This window comes from Cotesia typhae, unplaced genomic scaffold (assembly GCF_013202065.1).
Source record: "Cotesia typhae breed Kobodo isofemale line unplaced genomic scaffold, CoteBio_Ctyphae contig_119, whole genome shotgun sequence".
NCBI lineage: Eukaryota > Metazoa > Arthropoda > Insecta > Hymenoptera > Braconidae > Cotesia > Cotesia typhae.
Genome location: NW_027423712.1, coordinates 145571 through 166709, shown reverse-complemented (window position 1 = coordinate 166709; position 21139 = coordinate 145571). Strand labels below are relative to the sequence as shown.

At 29.2% G+C, this 21139-nt stretch overlaps 2 protein-coding genes across 3 annotated transcripts; both read left to right on the top strand.

The window, feature by feature from the left end:
- Window positions 1-6313: 6313 nt before the first annotated feature.
- Window positions 6314-9327, top strand: Rbbp5 (retinoblastoma binding protein 5). Of its 2 annotated transcripts, XR_012479810.1 has the most exons (8): window positions 6314-6456; window positions 6525-6550; window positions 6642-6814; window positions 7306-7534; window positions 7798-8253; window positions 8318-8442; window positions 8501-8723; window positions 9150-9327. XR_012479810.1 is itself a non-coding variant. In XM_074248199.1 (7 exons), exons 1-7 carry the CDS (start codon window positions 6438-6440, stop codon window positions 9233-9235), a joined length of 1395 nt encoding a protein of 464 aa, XP_074104300.1. In that variant the 5' UTR covers window positions 6323-6437; the 3' UTR covers window positions 9236-9327. The 2 variants fall into 2 exon arrangements, 1 of the variants encoding a protein (XP_074104300.1); XM_074248199.1 differs by having other exon boundaries at window positions 6323-6456; window positions 8318-8723.
- A 194-nt stretch (window positions 9328-9521) lies between these two features.
- On the top strand, window positions 9522-13633 carry Seipin (lipid droplet biogenesis associated protein seipin). Its single transcript, XM_074248215.1, has 6 exons — window positions 9522-9825; window positions 10802-10947; window positions 11012-11214; window positions 12078-12360; window positions 12463-12646; window positions 12741-13633. Exons 1-5 carry the CDS (start codon window positions 9611-9613, stop codon window positions 12603-12605), a joined length of 990 nt encoding a protein of 329 aa, XP_074104316.1. The 5' UTR covers window positions 9522-9610; the 3' UTR covers window positions 12606-12646; window positions 12741-13633.
- Window positions 13634-21139: the final 7506 nt, after the last annotated feature.

Below are 21139 nucleotides of genomic sequence, written 5' to 3'. Positions count from 1 at the left end.
CTACACACTACGTACACATTGTTTATATATTACATTAACGTTAAACATCAATGTTTAGCTTTTTAATAAATTATCTAAAGACAAATTACACGACAGACGATAAATTAATAATTATTTCAAACTTTATTATCTGATTTTTTCGCAAAATAATCTTTAGAGATGCTTCTAAGTAACTGTAATTAAAACTCGTTTAATTATTCCGTGGTTATGTATATATTAGTAAAATAATACCAAAGACAGATAACGATAATAATTATTAATGAGCAAAGTACTCATTCAGTAGTATACAAGTATAACTGAAAGCCACATAGGACTAATTAGTAGCTTATTTTTTTTTCTTTTTTTTAAACTTTTTTAAACAATACACACCGCTTTTGCATTACAATTATTTTTAGTTTTTAGCACACACCGTGTGTTTAACATAATACCCGTTGAAATTTCTATGAATACTCGACATAATTATTCATTCCATTTTAAATGTCTTTCATAATTATAGATTATTCGTATTTTTTTTATTAACTGTTGGCCTAATATTGAAATGTCACCATTTAAATTAAAATCGTTGAATATTTATCGCGAAAATTATCAAAATGTATGAAAAAATGAAGTATTTAACTACTGATGAACATACTGTACAGATACTGAGTGCACAATCTAAAATATAAGGACTATGTAAGATTTAAATCCTAATCGACTGTCATTATATTGGAAATTTTGTATTTATTATTAAGATCTGCAAAGATGATATATCTTCGAATGAACCGATTGAGTTTGAGATAGTGTTCGTGGTATTCGAAAGGGTTTATTGAGACTTGAATCTGATTAAAAGCTGATAAGTTGAAAGATAAAGGATACGATTAGATATGAATGTAGTTTGAAATTTATTCTAAAAATCATTATAAAAATTAATATTTTCCCAAAATTTTATAAAATTTTAGGTATAAAAAACTCAAACTTAATTGAATTAAGCTTGAAACTGTAGAATAAAAAAAAAAAAAAAGTTATTTAGATATTTACATGGACTAACTGAAGAAAAGTTTTTTTCTCTGGGGTAACATTATACGTCCATACTAAAAGATTTCGATAGGTTATAGTTATTACGTTCTTTTAAAATCCTGTTCTAATTCTCGAGCAAATAAACGCATCATTGCTTGGCCACAGATTTACCGATCGATCGGCCGGTGTATTTGCTCAGAAAAATACAATTCGTGCGGAAACAGATGCGATTTTTAAAATGCTTTTCAGCCAATCTCTCATGCCGCTGGAATTATTTTTTTTTTTCATCGGAAAATGAAATTTTATCATCGTTCTTTGAATTACAGATTCGAAAAAGTCGATTTTTATTATTTTATTCGTATAACTTGATATTAATTCACAATAAATTATAAAAATTAGAGAATTCTCAGGAGTGTTTTCCCTAAAATTTATTTAAAATATATGATCCACCTATATATATATATATATATATATATATATATATATATATATATATATATATATATATATATATATATATCTTACGGTACCCTATATCGGTGGTATGATAATGATACGAAAAAGTAACGGAGAGAATATAGATAATACAATACTTATTCGTTCAGCATTGTAAAATAATATTAAGTATATTAGGGGTACAATGACTATATAACCCTTAAGGCATTTCATATTTTAATATAAAGATATAAAGAATACTACAAACGTGTGTCTCGGAACAATTTAAAGTCCCCAATGAAATTCCATCTGGTATGTAGAGTATATACTACTACTACCAGTTATGTATCACTTTTATAATACAGCCTCTTGGCGATATGCTAAAGTCGTGAATCCCAAAGCGACTATTTTACCACTGGAGCGAGCTTTTTTAAATCCACAATGGAAAAAGAATCCTAAGATTTTTACACCGATATCTTTTACCGAGAAGCAAACAATCCAAACAAACATTCTTCAATCTACCTACATAGTACAAGTAAATTATTTACAAACAATTGTAATAAAAAATAACGCCCAAGTTTTATTGTCAAGTGTTGCAAAACGAGCGGTAGTGTTGGTGGTGGTGGTTAGAACCCCCGGGCCTCGGTGCGACTTGAAAGCCTCAGACTTAAGCCTCCGTAGCATTATTTCCCTTTACCCCTGACACTCTCGAACATCTAGCCCTATACCCCAACAACCCCGACAACCCCGAGAGCCCCGACAGTACCCTGGCGACGTCGCCATTATTTTTGAACGCGACTACTCACCCGGTCGTACGACCTTTCTGTCTGAACGTAAGCTTGGTGATATTTACACCGGTTTATCTTTGATTTATGCCTATTTTTTCGAGCCTCGACACCTCACCAGAATTACTCAAGCCCGTCTGTCGGACGTACTTTTATATTATACATATTACACACACACACCAGTGACTAAAAAAATATTACATTATATTTTAGCTTAATAAATTTAGTATACAGCTGATGACTTAAAATTGTTGTATTATTACTTAGTGCACTTGAAGGTTATTACAACGGCAACACTAACAGCCCTTTTAGTTTTACTACACGTATTCACGGTAGTATACATGTATTATTATTATGTTGGCTGATGGTAGTAGTAGTTGTTACGACAAAGTATGCCTTAAGACGATTGTCTCGTATGCCCCGTGGCAAGATTCCAATCCCGTGAATGTAAAATGAAGATAAATCCCCTGAGAGACTTGAGAGTAGGGCAGAGTAGGCCAGGGTAGTACCCATTGCACATTACGAGAGCCAGCCACGTCTTAGCCCTGAGGCATCACCACCAACACCAACATCATCATCATCATCAACCTATAATATTAAGATTTTCTCTATAGCTCCTGGTTACTTACTCAGCGTTAATGTTGTCATTATATGGTTTTATATATTGCCGGAGAGAACCCTCGTTGAAGCAAACCGAGAAATAACCACTAAATTTATTATTATACCAATAGTTATGAACAATATGATTATCTAAGCCAAGTGTTTGAGATTATTTAGAGAGACAGATAGACACTTGGCTCAGAAAACTAATCTCATTCTAATACATTATTTATTTTAATACATTCTTATTCCCTTTAACATTTTTCGAGATCCAGAAACAAAATATGATTGATGCTCTGACTACAGAGTAGGATTCACAGTCGAGATAGCGTTATTCTATTCTTATTCTTCGGGTATAAGCTGAATGAGAAAGACAAGAAAAACCGAATAAGCTAACTTTGTCTATACATATACATTAAAGTGAAAAATAAAAAGTTAACAAAACTATACTCATTCTCATTCGCGTTCGCATTCGCATTCATGGTATGCCGAGCATCACGCTCAGAGTTGAGGGTGAGGGTTACAAAATAGGATGAATACTTTTTACTACCATTTCCAATTCATTTTACCACTCTATAAACAATGTTAACTGCGTGAATGTGTAAATAACTTATTTACGTCCGTGTTCCCGTGAAAGATTTATTAAAATACATTAAATTATCGATTTGTTGTTCTTTTATATGATTTTTACACATGTAAACAGCTTTCCGATACAGTAATACCTCTGGCAATAATTCAAGGCATTATTTTATCCGTGTGTTATGTGTTATACCTGATTTTGTTTGTGTATCAAATTCGTTTGACAAAATATTAACATTAATATAAAATTAAAAGTAAATATATTTTGTGTGCATCAAAGTTGAGAGATGTCGAATAGTATTATTTATTTTATTAGTAGAATATTTAGCTTTAAAGTTGAGAAAAAAAAATTACTAATTAATGTTTAATTATTACAGACTCATTAATTTTATATCGGAGATACTTTTTATTAATAAATAAATGTTAAATATTGGCAAGATTGTAATTTCTCAGTAGGAAAAAAAATTCTCGTATTTGTATAAATATTTAGACAACGTTGAATAAATATTCAATTAATTTAACAAATCAGAGAGAAAAAGCACGTACAAATGAGTGTGTATTACCTCTTGAAAATTTCTTTAACCATGCTCGTACAGTAGATTTCGCAGATGCTCATCAACGATTCTTTGCTTGCAAAACAAACACTACTAAGTCAACGAAAGCTTGAAAACTGAATTAAAGTGAGGGCAACGGCTTCAATCCCACACCTTCTTTTAGCTTTCATTGACTTGCTATGCTTTTATTTTACTTTTTCTACCTTTTCTTGTACTTTTACTTTTTCAACACAATTCTAAAAAGGCTCATTCCACTAATTTGTTTACTTAAGCCCAGAAACTCATCGACGTGTGATATACGTGCATAAACTTAAATTCGTTATACTTTTTTTTTTCCTTTTTATTCTTCATACCTACGAGCAGACAAAAGAAAAACATTAACCTCTATTATTATTATTCAAAAGCTCTCAATTCTTTATCTGACATTTTAATATGAATTATTATCAATAGTAAATTGTCTCATTATTTACTCGTTAACTTTTAAATTATTATTCATCAAATTTAGTATCGGAGCAGTCAAGCTCGACGACATACGCAATCAGAAATAAAGCTAATGGATAGATAACCAATAACCATTTTCAATAAAATAAATTCAACATTCCACAATTGGTCTTTAATAGACAATAAAAGATAAAAAAAATAAACAAAAAAAAATAATCTTTCAAGCATACAACAGAGCAATAATCTCTGACTAACTCTGTCAATATTGTTAGCTAAAAAAATACAAAAGCTATGCAGTAACACCAGTGCAAATATAAATTTAATATCTCGATAAACAAATCCATCAAATGTAAAATTATATTGAAAAAAAAATAATTTAACTATTAGTTTGTACTTTGGCTTTATTCTATGATATTTTCCATGACAATTACTGAAATAGCTCTTTCGATATTTTATCAGACAGGCAGATTGTTATTTGATGAATTGTAATAAAACATTGCATCAATATTGTTATTAATAATTCTTAAACATAATTTATGTCTAGACGCAATGGTAAATATAAATCTAGCTTGCTATTTAAATAGATTTGGAGAAATTTAAAAACTAATTTAATTTTCATGGACGTTTATATCAATTTGCCTGTTTATTTTACTGGATAATTAAAGTTTATTTTCAATGAGTTAAATTTAGTAATCGCTATAATATTACTTTTAAATGTTTTATATTGAGTGCTGGTATGTAATTGATAAGTAGTTTAAGAATTTAGAAATTAAGATGTAAGATCTATGAATATGTAGTTAGTATAAGTATATTTTGTAAGCGGGAAGGGGTCCGCATTTGTACCCCCGAAAAAGGCAAATTAATAAATTATTATTATTAAAATTAAATTAATTAAACGAAATTGAATTAATTTTAATACTTGAGGAATATAAGATTTATGATAATACTGAAGTTAGCGGTCAGCTGTCAATTTTAAAAATATTTTTAATAAATTAATTACACCAAAAAAATGCTTCTAAAAATTTTCACTTTTAATTTTTAATAATTTTCAAATGTGAAACTTTTTAATTAAAGTTTTTTTTAATAATTTAATAACTATAAAATTCCAAAAAAAATTTAATATCTGTCAACCTCAGTATTCAAGAGATAATGAATTTTATAAACTTTGAATGTAGCGGAATTTTAAATTTTCTACAGTTTTGATAATTCAAAATGTTGTCGATCTGACTGGTTGACCGCAACCCAATTTTTTATTGTAATTGATTTAGCAGATATTTATTAATATTAATAATTTTTCTAATAAAGAAATTATGGCATTTAAAAAAATGGACATTTAGAAATTTTAATAAATTAAAAATGCAATTTTTTAAAAATAATTTTTCGGAACAAATTTTTTTTGTCAAATAAAATTAAAAAATTGTCAAATGACAGCTAAATTGAATGTCATGAAATATAGCCAATAGAATAATAGTAATCTATGTCATTAATTTAGCACATAGTTGATAATTTTAAGAATTTTTGTAACAAATAAATTATGGCAAAAAAAATTGAAATTTAGAAATTTTAAAAAACTACAAATGCAATTTTTTAAAAATAATTTTTTGAAGCAAATTTATTTGTTAAAAAAAAATTAAAAAGTTGTCAAGTGACAGCTAACTTTAATGTCATTGTTTTAGTATCAGCAGTAGTATAAAAAGTTATAATATTTTTTTATGTATCAGGTGATATTCGTAATAAACATAACAATAATTCATTTATTACTTACTGACAATAGATAAAACGAATATCCTTGCGATCTCAAATCAGTAATTCTTAACTCAAGAGTACATACACTGTGACCTACGACGCAATAACCGCTGCGCGGCTGTACCGCAGTGACGCCTTGCGAGCAACTGCGGAACTAACTACTCCCTCTGACGGCTACTTTAGAAGTTATCTTTGCGATACAATATATAAATATACACATAAAGATTTAACCTGTCAGACACTTTCATAAATAAACAATCGAAAATTTAATTTAAAATATCATTTGTTATAAACATTTAATATGAATTTAGAGCTTTTGGGTAAGTATTGAATTATTAATAAATTTTATTTATATTATTCTGATTTATTTATTTATATGTTTTAATAGAATCATTTGGACAAAATTATCCAGAGGTAAGTTTATAAAATAATAATATTATCATTATCATAAAGTGTAAATTGATTATTAATTTGTTTTTTTTTTTTTTTTTTTTTTTTTAAATAGGAATTCGATGGAACGTTAGATTGTATATCACTAGCCGTAACGTGTACATTCAACAAACGAGGTACATTGTTAGCCGTGGGCTGTAATGATGGTAGAATAGTAATATGGGATTTTTTAACTCGCGGAATTGCCAAAATAATAAGTGCCCATGTACATCCTGTTTGTTCACTCAGGTAAACATAACAATATAATGACATTAAAATTAGCTGTCACTTCACGATTTTTTAAATTTTCTTTAATCAATAAATTATAGCAGAAAAAAAATTTTAAAAAATGGACTTATAGAAATTTAAGAAAATAAAAAATGCAATTTCATAAAAATAATTTTTTAGAAAGAATTTTTTTGTTAAAAAAAATTAAAAAACTGTTAAGTGCCAGCTAATTTAAAAATTAAATAATTTATTTATTATAAAAACCCTAAAAATGAATAATACTGCAGTTAGCCGTCAGCTGTCAATTTTAAAAATTTTTTTAACAAATCAATTACAATAAAAAATTTTCAGTTGTAATTTTTATTAATTTTGTACATGTAAAACTTTTAATTAATTTTTTTTTTAATTAATTTAATTGCTAAAAAATTAAAAAAAAAATTTTATTAACTTCAGTGTAATAAAAATGATCCAATATCTGAAAACATAAATTTTCATAAATATTTTTTGAATAGTTGGTCAAGAAACGGACACAAATTGCTGAGTGCATCGACAGATAACAATGTTTGTATATGGGATGTATTATCGGGAGAATGCGATCAAAAATACCGTTTTCCATCGCCGATACTAAAAGTACAATTTCATCCGAGAAATTCAAATAAATTTTTGGTCTGTCCGATGCGACATGCTGCTGTGATGGTGGATGTTGAAGGTACACATCGTGTTATTCCCCTCGATGAAGATGTAAGTCTATTAAATAATTAAGAGGGTATTCTCGTTTAGAAGCCCGAATTTAAAGTGTTTTTTTAATTGTTATGCTATGAAAATATGCAAAAAAAAATCGATTTTTTCGAATTTCTAAACGAGAATACTCCCTCAATATTTTAAAAAGCATCACTAAAAAGTTTATTTGAATTTGTTTGTAAATATTATATTACAACTTAAAACCATTATAACTGTTTGCTTTTCATAAAATAAATGAAATATTTATAATATTTTAATTTCAGAGTGATTTAAATATCGTCGCGTCTTTTGATAGACGAGGAAGTTTTGTGTACACAGGAAACGCCCGTGGTAGAATTCTCGTTCTTGATTCCGAGACACTAACTATAAAAGCTTCTTATAAAATATCTCAGGGTACTGCCAGTAACACCGCGGTTAAGAGTATTGAATTTGCGCGCCGTGGGTCATGTTTTCTTGTCAATACTTCAGACCGGGTGATACGAGTTTACGATAGCACGGAGATACTTGCCTGTGGGAAGGACGGAGAACCGGAGCCGATACAAAAATTGCAGGATTTGGTTAACAAAACAATGTGGAAAAAATGCTGTTTTTCAGGCGACGGAGAGTACGTTTGCGCTGGCTCTGCTAGACAACATGCACTTTATATCTGGGAAAAGAGTATCGGTAATTTAGTTAAAATATTGCACGGAACTAAAGGAGAGCTTTTGCTGGACGTTGTGGTGAGTTATTAAAAATTAATTAACAATAAATGAAATTAAATGTAATAGTAAATTAAACTTTTAGTGGCATCCAGTGAGACCTATAATAGCATCAATATCCTCCGGAGTGGTGTCCATTTGGGCACAGAATCAAGTTGAAAATTGGTCCGCGTTCGCTCCAGATTTCAAGGAATTGGACGAGAACGTTGAGTACGAGGAGAGAGAAAGCGAATTTGACTTGAGTGATGAAGATAAATCTGTTGTACAGGGCGAAGAGGCTCAGGATGAAGAAATCGAAGTTGACGTCGCAGCTATTGATAGAGTCGCGGCTTTTTGCAGCTCCGATGAAGAAACAGAAGATATTGGTACATTACAATATTTGCCGATAGCCCCCGAGGTTGAAGAACCAGAAGATCAAGCTGCTGCACAAGAACCACCCAACAAAAAATATCGATCTCATGATATTCATTTGCAGAATGCACCTGAGAACGGTAACTTTTTCACTTTATCATTTATCATAAATTTTATTCTACTTTTTATTTATTATTATTATTATTACATGTAAATAACACATGCGATGAATTTAATAATTTTAATGGATATATATTGACATTTATTAATTAGTTTTGCAAATGTTAAAATTATCCGACATATCATTTTGAGTAATTGTATAATTTTATTAAAGTAATTGATTATTGATTGAAGTACTGACAGTTTAATTGATTTAAATATTATTAAGCAATAATATTTAATTGAAGAAAATTTTTAATGAAAATTTTATTATCAACAAAAATTATTATATATATATATATTTTTTTTTTGCTATTGATTTTTTGTTTTAAACCACCGAAATTTATTTTTAAATATTTTTATTAATAGCCATAAACTAATTGACAATATCAATCATCTATTTTCAGAAACACACCCATTATTAAATAAAGGAAAGGATAAACCTGCTGCTAAAAAAGGACGTCCACGACTTGAACATCGTAAAGGAAAATAATTTTTTTTTTTAAATCATTATCAATTGACATTATTCTATCTTTGTGACTTGATTTAGTATCTAATAAATTTAAGATATACCTTTTATATAAATAGAGTAATCTTAACTGATATACTCACATTAATTTTATAGTTGATAAGTTATAAACTAGAGACCCAAGTAGGTGCTGCCGCTTGACAGAATGTGGCGAGTTTAAGTACCTAAGGGATAATGATTTTGTTTTTAAAATCTCAAGATGTTCAAAGGTTATGTTATGCTGTAATTTGTCCATTTTAAACAAGCAAAGACAGATAATTGAATCCAATATCTTATCGGCTTAAATATTCAGTTAAAATTTTATACATTATAGATAGAGTTTCAGTAAAAAGGAAAAAAATGTTTTTTTCAAAGAAAATTAAAGCGACATTTGAAAAATTATTCAATGCAAAACAACAAACTGTGAAAGGTGTACAATCAGTATTTTTTCGCAGTGGATTTATATTTATAGGCTCAGTAGTCGCTGTTTGGATATCAATATTTCTTTATACAGCATTTTACTATGCATACATGCCAAATATGCAACACATACGTCCAGTTCACTTTGAATTTAAGTGAGTATTATATTAAGTTTGTTGTTATTTTGTTCTCGGCATCTTCATAGAAATTATCATGGTAATTATGGGTTCTGTAGCAACAGTTACCATAACAACGATTACTATTATTCTATTGGCTAGATTTCGTGATATTTAATTTAGCTGTCACTTGACAATTTTTTAATTTTCTTTAACAAGCAAATTTGTTTCAAAAAAATATTTAAAAAAAATTGCATTTTTAATTTTTTAAAATTTCTACATGTCAATTTAAAAAAAAAAAAAATTTTTTTTTCCATAATTTTTTTAAATTATCAAATATCTGCTAAATTAATGAAATTAAATTTAGCTATCACTTTATAATTATTTTTATTTTTTTTAACAAATAAATTATAGTAAAAAAAATGAACTTGTAGAAAATTCAATAAATTAAAAATGCAATTTTTTTAAAATAATTTTTTTGTTAAAGAAAATTTAAAAGTTGTCAAGTGACAACGAACTTTAATGTCATGCTAAATTAATTTTCATCTAGATTTTTTATTAGATATTATTACAATTTCAATTTAATTTTTAACAATATTAAAGTTAATCGACCTTTTTGATTTTTTGATTTCTTTTTATGACATTAAAATTAGCCGTCACTTCATAAGTTTTTAATTTTATTGAAAAAAAAAAATTTTATTCAATAAATTGTATTTTTAATTATTTAAAATTCCTCCAAATCAATTTTCTCTTCTAATTTAAGTTAATATAAAACAATTGTATCTTTTAAGTATTTCAATTATTAAAATGCGGTGTTATTTTAATTCATTATAAATATTAAATTGATATTAAACTGCACTGAACATTTGCTTCATACAATTATAACTCATTATTAAATTTTAATTAAGGGCCAGCTTATCAATTAGTTTTAAATGATTTAAATATTTTTCTTAGCGATTTAAAGCTGGTAATTTATAAAGATTTTTACAGTAAAATAAATTAAACTTTTTATCAGTTCATGTCAAAATTTAAAAGGACCATGCAGTTGGCCATCAGCATTTGTCCGATTTACAAAAAAACAGCAATTTTTGATGGTTGGCCAGCCATATAAAATAAATTTATACTTAGAAATGCCAGAATCAACAACGAATAAAGAATTAGGTAAAAGAAGATCTTATTTAAAGAGAAATTTTTTTTAAATGAAATAAATTTATTATTTATTTAGGGATGTTTATGGTGTGCTCAAGCCTAGCGACACACAATCACCGTGTCGTTGATAAGTCTTGTAGACCTACGATGTTACATTATCGAAGTACATTACTCCATTATCTTATGACACTAGCATTTTCGCCAACGCTAATTTTTGGCGCTCGCGAAGAAAAACAAAATATTATGTTGGAATTGTATTGCAATTTCGAAGAAGATCAAGTAAGTTTATTTTATATAATTCCCCACGGAAAGAACAAAATTATACTGCATATCCTCCCATATTATACTCAGTGTTATTTGTTGTGAAAAAAAATTTTAGACTAAATTATTTTGGTATTATACTCAGTGTAATCTCCGATTTGACCTAGTAATTTTTCTGGTTATACCGAGTAAGATAACACTGGATATAATCCGAAAAAGTTTGGAAAATCCAATAGTCTCATTTTTCACAATAAAATTGATTAAAATAAAATATAAAATGCAAAATAATAAAAAACAGAAAATTTTTACTCAAAATTAAAATAATGACCCCACTTGAAAATATTTACCAAAAATTTTTCTACCCCAAATTACCGAAAAAATTGTGCTAAAAATGCTCCTTAAATATTTTTCATCCACGCATTGCATAGCATTTTTGAAAAGTACATAAAAAATATACCGTTAAAAAAAAAATTAATTACCACAATTTTAATAATTTTCCAAAAAATTTATAAATTAAAAAAGAAAAAAGTTGAATATCACAACTTTTGAAAAAATTATATTTTTTCGGATTATATCCAGTACTATCTTACGCAGTATAGCCAGAAAAATTGCTTAGTCAAATCGTAGATTACACTGAGTATAATACCAAAATAATTTAGTCTGAAATTTTTTTTCATCACAGATAACACTGAGTATAATATGGAAGGATATACAGTGTAATTTTGTTCTTTTCGTGTGCGCTGTCAATCAATTTTGAAATTCTTTTCTCAAGATTTGAAGAAATAGAACTGCACTCATGAGTGCTTTAAAATTGCTGATTGAATACATTGTAAATTTATTAATACGTTCATTATTAATTGCTGTTTGAATTTTTAATACAGAATCATCCGGTAACGTCGATTTCTATTGAAATAAAATCAAAATTTATTGAATTTTACTCAGCGACTATTGAAATTCATGCACATTTGTACGGATTGAGACATTTGATGTTCCATTGGCCAATATTGACAGCCATAATCGGAATCACCACCAACTTATTCTTTATATCGCTTATATTTATACTGTCGTACTTGCATTTTACGTACGAAGAAGATCTTCAAGATGAACAGTTTAGTTATGAAAAAGGTCGAATGGAAAAGAGCACCCACAAAAATAGCACTGACTGTAAATATTAACCAATTATATAATCTCGATAAAAAAAAAAAAAAAAAAAAATGAATAAATATTAATTTAAATTAAATAAATAAAATATTAATTTTGTTTTAGTATCTTCAGAGTCATCTTCCATAGAAGACGCCTCGTTGCTCGATGATCTCATTAAAAGCAACGATCAATCGAATAAATTAGAATTAAATTTACCTGAAGACAAATCGCGGTATATTGAAGAAATAAAATCAAAACCAAAGTGAAGTCAGTCACTTCGGTGGATTTATAATGCATGCATACATGGGTAAGATAGACAACAATCTAATTGAGTTTTATACTTTCAATGAAAACTACAGTCTGGGTGATTAAATATTAACTGTTAATTTTTTTTTTTTTAGTTGATATTCATAAAATTATTTCTAAGATCAAATAAATATGAATTTTTAGTTAATTAATACGTTTAAAATATTTTAATAATGTGTTTAAATAACAAAACAGGAAGAAAATTTTGTGTCGTGTTAAAAGAAAATAATAAATAGTGTGTAGGGTTATTTTTTCAGAGAAAGTAGAAAATGAAATATGCGTGAGTCATGCATTAAAAATATTTGTTGAGTAAATAGAATGCAAATAGTTTCGTGGAAAAGGCATTAAAAATAAAAACAACATACAAAATAATTTAGTACAGCGTAGACGCATTACGTAATACGATATTTACGAAAAAATGTGATTTAAAAAAAAATGATTTGTTATATTTATTATATTTATGAATTTATTATTTATTATGAAATTAAAAGGCGGTATTAAAATATGAGTATGTATATGTAAAACGACACAAAGCCAGGTGTACAAGGGGCTTACGTACTTGATAATATTCCCCACTTTTATCATCTACTCAGAAAGGTCGTTCAAGAGCAACGCTACGCCAGCAAGAGGCTGTATCTTATGTTGAAATATATTATGTAGGTATATAGATGTATATATACAGAAGAAAGAGAGGAAAAATGAAGATTGGATAAATAAAAGCAGAAGAGAATAACATAACCGGTTATGCTGGTATCCACCCCATTTATCGTCATTGCAACTCAAAGAAAGAGTGCGAATAATTCGTAGGGCTTTATTCTCTTTTTCATGGCCTCGTATTACCCGAGATTCAGACAGGTGTTGTCTGTACCGCCCATGCTGTTAAGAGATTTCTATAGAAATAATAACAGTTAACTTTTAACTTTTAAATACACATAGTATATACATAAAACTTTATAAATTTATATAATACAATATATTTTTAATTTTATATTGTATTTTTTATTTTTTATTTTTTTTTTGCAGTACTCTATCCTCTGTACTCTTCCATTTGCGTTAAACTTTTTACTTTACTCTGTGCGCAAATTTATTTTTATTTTATTTCCTTTTATCATGCAAACATATATTACTGCAATCGATACATCAAATCAACAAAGCTCACGGTGTTAACGTTTGATTACCTTTTTTTTTCCTTTCCTCGAAACTGAGCTACTATACACTCAAATAGAAATCTCGGAAAAAAATTACCCGCCAGAAATTAGATTTCTACACAAAAGATTTTATTTTATTTTATTTTTTTTTTTTTTTTTTAATTTCAAAAGTTTAAGAAATTGTTATACTGCAAGATACATAATAAATAATAATTATGTATAACTTGTCAGTTAGTTTTACTTTTAACTTAAACAGCCATTGTGGTTGGGAAAATTCATCTGGTAAACTTAAACTTTTGAGAATTTTGTTTCAGTTAGTCATGAATATTACACAAGTAAAATTTAGATTTAATTTAAAAGCTAAATATAATAAATTTAATTATGTTCAATTTACAGGATCTTGTAGATATTATTAATTTTATTTTTTGATGAATTATAATTAACTTATTCATGAAAAAAATCAATTACTTTATCAAAAATAACATTAAGTTTTTAACGAGTTTTTAAATGTCAAAAAGTTGTTTGCTTAAAAAAAAAAAAAGTAACAAACTTTAGTTAATTTATTTTTGTAATTTTGAAAATTATTATGTTTATATAGATGAAAAACGAAATTAAACTCGAAAAACAGTATTATCTATAAGTACGAAAGTACTCTGATAGGAAACTTTCAGCTATTAAAATATAAAATATATATATATATATATATATATATATATATATATATATATATATATATATATATATATATATATATATATATAAATGACATTTAAAGACAATGATGGTAAATCAAAAAACTTTTTTTTGTTATCGAAAACATTTGAGAGAAAAGACATTGTTTTTGTTCGTAGGATATTGACCGAGTTTTATTGAGGGTTTATATATATATATCGATAAATATAACAGTGAACTTTATTTCACAAGCTCGTATCGAAAAAACAATGCCCAAGGAGTTAGACAATAAACGCCGAGAGTCTGTATCTATCAATAGTAAGTTTTATGGCATTATCGAGTACATCCGCTGGATACAAAGTCGACAAAAGGAAAAAACGAAAAAAAAAAAAAATCTCTAAATTTCTATTCGGCGCACAGCTGTTGAGAATTTTCTGAAAAGGTGTTGAGGGATGCCTAAAGTTACAATAGGCAGATAAAAATTAAAGCTCACAGAAAAAAAAAACATAGTGAATAAATATTAAAAAAAGAAAATAAAACAAGAGAGTTCAGCTAAAGTGATAATTACAGGGGGCAAACTTGTATAAAATTGAACCAGCATTAAATTAATTGTGTCACTCGAATTCATCCCCGGCTTTTCTTGCTCTCATTTTCCTCTTGTTCTCGACTATACTCTATAGAAGTAATTATCAGACTCTTATTCTGCGGGTACCAATTCATTCGGCTCGGCTTCAGCTTCTCGTTCCAGTATAAAAATCTTCTTCATCCCACCAACAATTTCTTTTATTCTTCATTATTTAAAAAAGAAATAAACTTTTAAATTCATTACAGAAATATCTACCCTTTCTTTTTGTTTCAAGAGCTTTTGCGAGAGATAAAAGAACTTTAATGGTATCTAGTCCTATGTATAATAAATTTTTTAATCACCAATAAATATTTATCTCTTTTTAAGATTTTTTTTTTACTAATTTAAAATTATTGCCAATAAAAAATATTGTGGAAAATTATTTTAATAAAAGATTAAATTCTTTAAAAATGTGTTAATTTTTTCCTTTAAAAAAATAATTTTTTTATTAATTTTATTATCTCTTAGCTTGATTTTTTGTAGACGTTACAAGCCCTCAAAGCCAGAGATAAATTCAAAATCTTTCATAAATAAAAAATGAAACTTGAAATATTTTCCTAAAATAAAATACCGTGAAAATAAAATTGATAGTAGTAATAATGAGTAGTAATGATCAGAGATGACAGTGTGACATTGGAGTTGTAGAACAAGAAAGAAAACAAGGGAACAAAATAAGTTGGGAGTCACTGGCTTGTAAGCGTGGCCCCGGATTCCTGGACCGGTTAGGTAGGCAACCAGCCAGGTAACCAGCAGCCGTCCCTCCTATGGGAGTCTGTATTTCCTCTGAGTTATCCCCCCCTGGAGGAGGGAACGCGAACGTAAACGCGAACGCGAACGTGAACGCTAACACTAACGCGGGCGGTAGGTAACTTGACTTGTCTTCTCTCTTCCTATCCGCAACATATCTTCTGTCCTTTGTTATTATTATTATTATTATTATTATTATTATTATTATTATTATTATTATTATTGTGGTACATCCGTGATCCTTTAGTGGTGTCTTTCTCAGTCTCGAAACCTCAATCCAGCTTCCATACTCTATTTAGTGTTGCTCTTCCAGTTAAACTCCTCTCTCTTGATCATTTCATCTCTTGCTCCCTCCCATTGGCCGCTCAGAGTACATACGCTCTACCTGAAGCCACACGACAGGTGCCAGCGGCGTACGCAACAAAATAATGAGCGACGATATTTATAGAAGTCAGTTCAAGTAACTCTCAGCTCACATACACACTCTTTGAAGCAACCAACCACCACACAACAGGTAAACCAATACCTGAAAGACCTGCATCGAGTCTGATCCTGACAATCTTTTGTGCTGCCTCACTTCCAAAGGCTCTAGAGGTGTAGAGCTACAGTCTCCTGGATGGCGCTTTGATCATTAAAATCGCTGTAAAAAATATATAGTAGCCACTAAAATTCCCCCAGACTGTTAAATATAACTATTTTTTTTTTTTATTTTTTATTTTATTTATTTTTTGTTTTTTAGACTGTGGTCAGCTCACTGAGAGTTGCTGCCTGCCTGCTCTCGACAATTCTTGCGGTTTCTCTTTATTTCGTTTATCGGGCGACCAAACCGAAAACCTGAACCCCAGCCCAAACTAAAACTTGAACATAACAGGTTCAGTTGCTCCGAGAATCAAATAGGTAGACTAGAGGCTCATTGCTCTTGCTGATTTTTTATCTTCATCTTCCTCTTAATTCTCTCTATCGGGTATCGGCTGCGTCAATGTGTTATTTACTTAATAATAACATGACCGTCTAACCGGGCAACGAGTTTCAGGTGGGGTAACTCGAGAAGATCGTCCTTCGGTATCCAGTTTTACTCTGGCCTCAAACTCCTCATTATTATTTATTTTTTTAATTTAAAACTATACTCCGTACTTTTTTTTATTATTTACTTTTATAATTATTTTATTAAATTAAAATTTAATGCATATTTATTTATATGTTAAAGGCACTTAAATATTAAAAATTAAATACTGAGTAAATTTTTGATGAAAAGATTTTTTTATTTTATAAAATTTTTTTTTTAACTAAAAGTATAAATTCAATTTAATCGAAAAAAATAGAACACAAAAGAAAAAAAGTAATTCCCAGAAAAAGAGAGCAAAATTCAATTAAACTTTTATATTGAAAATCACGATTTCGTAATATATATATGTATATAGATAGATTTAATTTTCTAGCGAAATATATATTAAATATTAGGAGTAGTTCTAAATAGTGTGATGGCTATGACGTAAATATGAGGTGAAAAAGAGTAGAGCAAATATATAGAAAGAGAGATGGTATGAAAAAGACTTATATTCTATAGAGGATTTCTGTATGCACATTCCCCTTGAGATTGCCGCCTACCGATTAGATCCCATCACCAAATCATGTTTTTGCGAACAAACACTTTTGAGTGTCTGTGTATATATATATATATATATATATATATATATATATATATATATATATATATATATATATATATATATATATATATATATATATATATATGTGTGGTGGTATTCCCAGTACGGATCCTCCTATCCCTTTTTATGCACAACTTTACGTGCTAGTGAGCCCTCTTGTACATTTTACGAGTATATACCATACCAAAGATAATATCTTTTAAATAAACGTTTGCTTGCTCATCTTTCAAACAACCATACACAACACACACGTCAAGAGACTGCTCGACTGCACCATCATAATTCATACATCATCTCTATGACATATTTAATTTTGATATTTCTTCAATTGTCTTCTCTCACATTTATTTAATTATCTCATTTTTTTTTCTAGCGAATTAATTTTTTATATTCTATATAATTACAATATTTGTGATATTATTAATACAATAATATAATAGGGCTTCGGTTCAATTAAAAGTTGTTGTAGTCTGAGAGATCCTCGAGGGTTTCAGTAAACCGGCCATTAATTTCTTTAAACGAGAACAAAGGGTACACTTGGATATGCTTCCTGTCGTTCTTTTTTAATAATATATCCTCAACTGTTGGAGTTGTAAGTGTGGGTAAGTGTGTTGAGAGCTTTGGTAGTAAAGGTGTAGAGCGTTCTTATACTTTAATACCCATCAGCGCAGCTTCTCTACCTGGATAGTGGTGTTGACGTGGCGCTCTCAAGAACTTTACGTAAAAATATCATTGAAGATGTAATAGTAATGGTAATGGGAGAAGCTACCAACAGATACATCCACACACATTACATGTTACATGTTACATATTACATAGACAGACTCATAGAGAAGAGAGAAGAGAGAAGAGAGAAGAGAGACGAGAGAAGAGAGAGAGAGAGAGAGAGAGAGAGAGAGAGAGAATAGAAAGTACAGAGGCTGTTGCTGCTGTATTATATTACAGCTACAACCTGCCTAGCCCGAGGGCTCGTTTGTTCTCTCTTATTCACTCAGCTTACAGTAGCAAACGGGTCTCTGTTCTCTATTACACTTACACCATCCTGAAACCCAGTGAGTGACGTTCAGCCGAATAGATCCCGAAATTAAAATCGGATAATCTAAACCCTGGATTGAACAGAAACTCTATGAATTCAAATGGCTGCCAGCATAAGTTACGGCTCTAACTATTTTTAACTACTCCAGACAGATTCTCGGTTAACAAATTATTAATTTAACCTCAACCGCTTTACTCTATCAACGATTATCGATAAAATACTGTCGATTTACTATTTAAAGACACAGATGTGCATGCTTAAAATTAGTCTCATGCACTCGAGTAGAAAGTCCATGAGAAAGTCAGACCTTGAGGCATCGCTCACAAATAATTAATGTAATAATATTATTATGCAATAGTTGGTTGCTTTATAATTCAAGGATCGCTTATTTAAATTTAAATTTACAGTTGTTAAATTCATAAAACCGAGGAATGTATAAAAAATTAATAAAATTATAAAGCTCGGAGTTATTCGAGCTGTTGAGCTTCCTGCGATTTTTCTCCCTCTAACTTTTAAAAGTTGTTCTTTTGTTCCGGATAATTTAATTAAACAGCCGGTAAATTAACGTTTAACAATATTTAAAGATAAATAATTGAATAAACTCGACAGAAATAATAATATTATTATAAAATAGAGAGATAAATGTGCGTATTAGGTTCCCGCGAAATAGTAACCGCATTAAAATTCACGGGAAGTTGTTGAAGGGGTAGCCCGGTGAACTATGGGCAAGCTGTTGCGAGTCTAGTTCTCTAGTTCACACCAGCACGTCGACAGTCGGAAGTACAAAAGTGTCTGTACAAACTCTATCGTCTATTTTATATTATATATACATTTATATACACAATACAGAATAAGGTTGTATTTCTTTGTCTTGGCGTATGCCTCCATGGTTTGAAGTAGCTCCCAACCAACCCTCAGCCACCCTCTTTTCAACTACGCTTGACATTTAATTCCTCTCGAGTACCTTCGAAATCCATTAAAATCTCAGGGGACCAGTCACCAGGTATGTTCACTGCAATGTCTCTTTACTTTTATATTTCCCTCTCTCTTTATCTCATTCTGATTCTCTTGCTCCTTCACTCTTGTATGAGAAACATACATCGTCTCTTCTCTCCTCATGAACATGAACATGAACACACGTACTCTGCCGCGTTAACACATGACAATGACATATGAGAGTTTCAAAACCCATGTTCTGGAGCTCTTATAACTCTTTTTGCTTATTTAGATATTTTATTTCCCAAAATAAATGCCTCAGACTAAACTAAATTAGTAAATTAGTAAAAACAATTATTTGTTGGTTTGTTTGTTTGAGATTAATAAAAAAAAATTTTTATCCTGTTTATTGATAAAAACAAACTATTTCGCTTCAAAGCTTTAGCATTTTTTATTTTTATTTATCAAGTAAAATTACTTTAATGATGTTAATTAAATACTTATATATCGATACGGAAAAATAGGTGGGGTTTTGAACGAGTAGTCTGTAATTGACATACCAGCAAGAAATACGTAAAAGATGTTTGTTGCAGTCCACAACTAAACCGGATTTCACTAGCTAAGAAAGGAAGTTGGTTGTCGAGCAACCTGAGCCACTGGTTAACTGCTCAACTGGTATTAGACATTAGGCATAGTTCGTCAACCGACTCAACATTTTCCTGGATTGTTATTAATTCAAAGATGTGCCAAATCGAGCAGTACTTAGTACTACATTCAAGCAAAAAATAATACTATTAAAAACATTTATATTCTTGTTAATCATTGAGAATTATTATTATTGTTTATTATTTAAAAGGCCATGAAGTCATAGCTTCTTGCGGCCCTCCAAAATACATTACATTGAATGTTAATTAAAAACATTTCATTAGAGATTACGACCAAATCACGCATTCTCTTCCCAATTAACAATTAACAAAAACTCAAAGGGTGCAGTTTGAAAATTTGTCATATTTGGTACGATAAAAAAAGATATTTATATAACTTTGTCAAAAAACTAATAAATGAACAAGAATTATTCTTAAAATAATGTATGTCCAAAATAAATCCCTAGGTATCTTTATAATTTATTATCAAATCGGTGGATTATATAATAAAATAAAGAAAGTAATATAATATTTGATTATGATGAAAAGATAAACATAGAAAAATGGACTTTAGCTCTCGTAGAGAGGTTTATTAACTGTCGACAGTCCAATTCCACCTCAACGAGCTGAACACAATTGTGCAATCTCACAATCAACTCGGCGGTCTAATTTTCCCCAAATAACGTGACGTGCGCTACCAGTTCCTCATGTATTCCCCCGATAACAAGTATTTGTTCAACCGTATACATCATCTGGCGAACGTATACACACACAAGCGCGCACACACACACGCACGCATATGTACCATCAGATATATATCATTATTATCATTATTGTTTTTATTGTACAAAGAGAATAAGAGAGTAGCGGAGGCCGGAGCTGAGAGCTGGGAGCTGGGAGCAAAGCATCGACCTCATCATGTCCGATGAGCAGGTGGCTGCTCAGACTCCGCTATAACCAGTGTCTGTATATTATACCAAGAGAAAGATAAAAAACAAAGAGCTACACACTGTATA

Bases quoted from the DNA above. Each gene is read 5' to 3' on its own strand.
- Rbbp5 (XM_074248199.1), top strand. The intron at 7,535-7,797 runs GTAAGTCTATTA...TTTTAATTTCAG, and splicing joins TTATTCCCCTCGATGAAGAT to AGTGATTTAAATATCGTCGC. The intron at 8,724-9,149 runs GTAACTTTTTCA...ATCTATTTTCAG, and splicing joins GCAGAATGCACCTGAGAACG to AAACACACCCATTATTAAAT.
- Seipin (XM_074248215.1), top strand. From the start codon at position 9,611: ATGTTTTTTTCAAAGAAAATTAAAGCGACATTTGAAAAATTATTCAAT. The intron at 10,948-11,011 runs GTAAAAGAAGAT...TTATTTATTTAG, and splicing joins AACAACGAATAAAGAATTAG to GGATGTTTATGGTGTGCTCA. The intron at 12,361-12,462 runs GTAAATATTAAC...ATTTTGTTTTAG, and splicing joins CCACAAAAATAGCACTGACT to TATCTTCAGAGTCATCTTCC.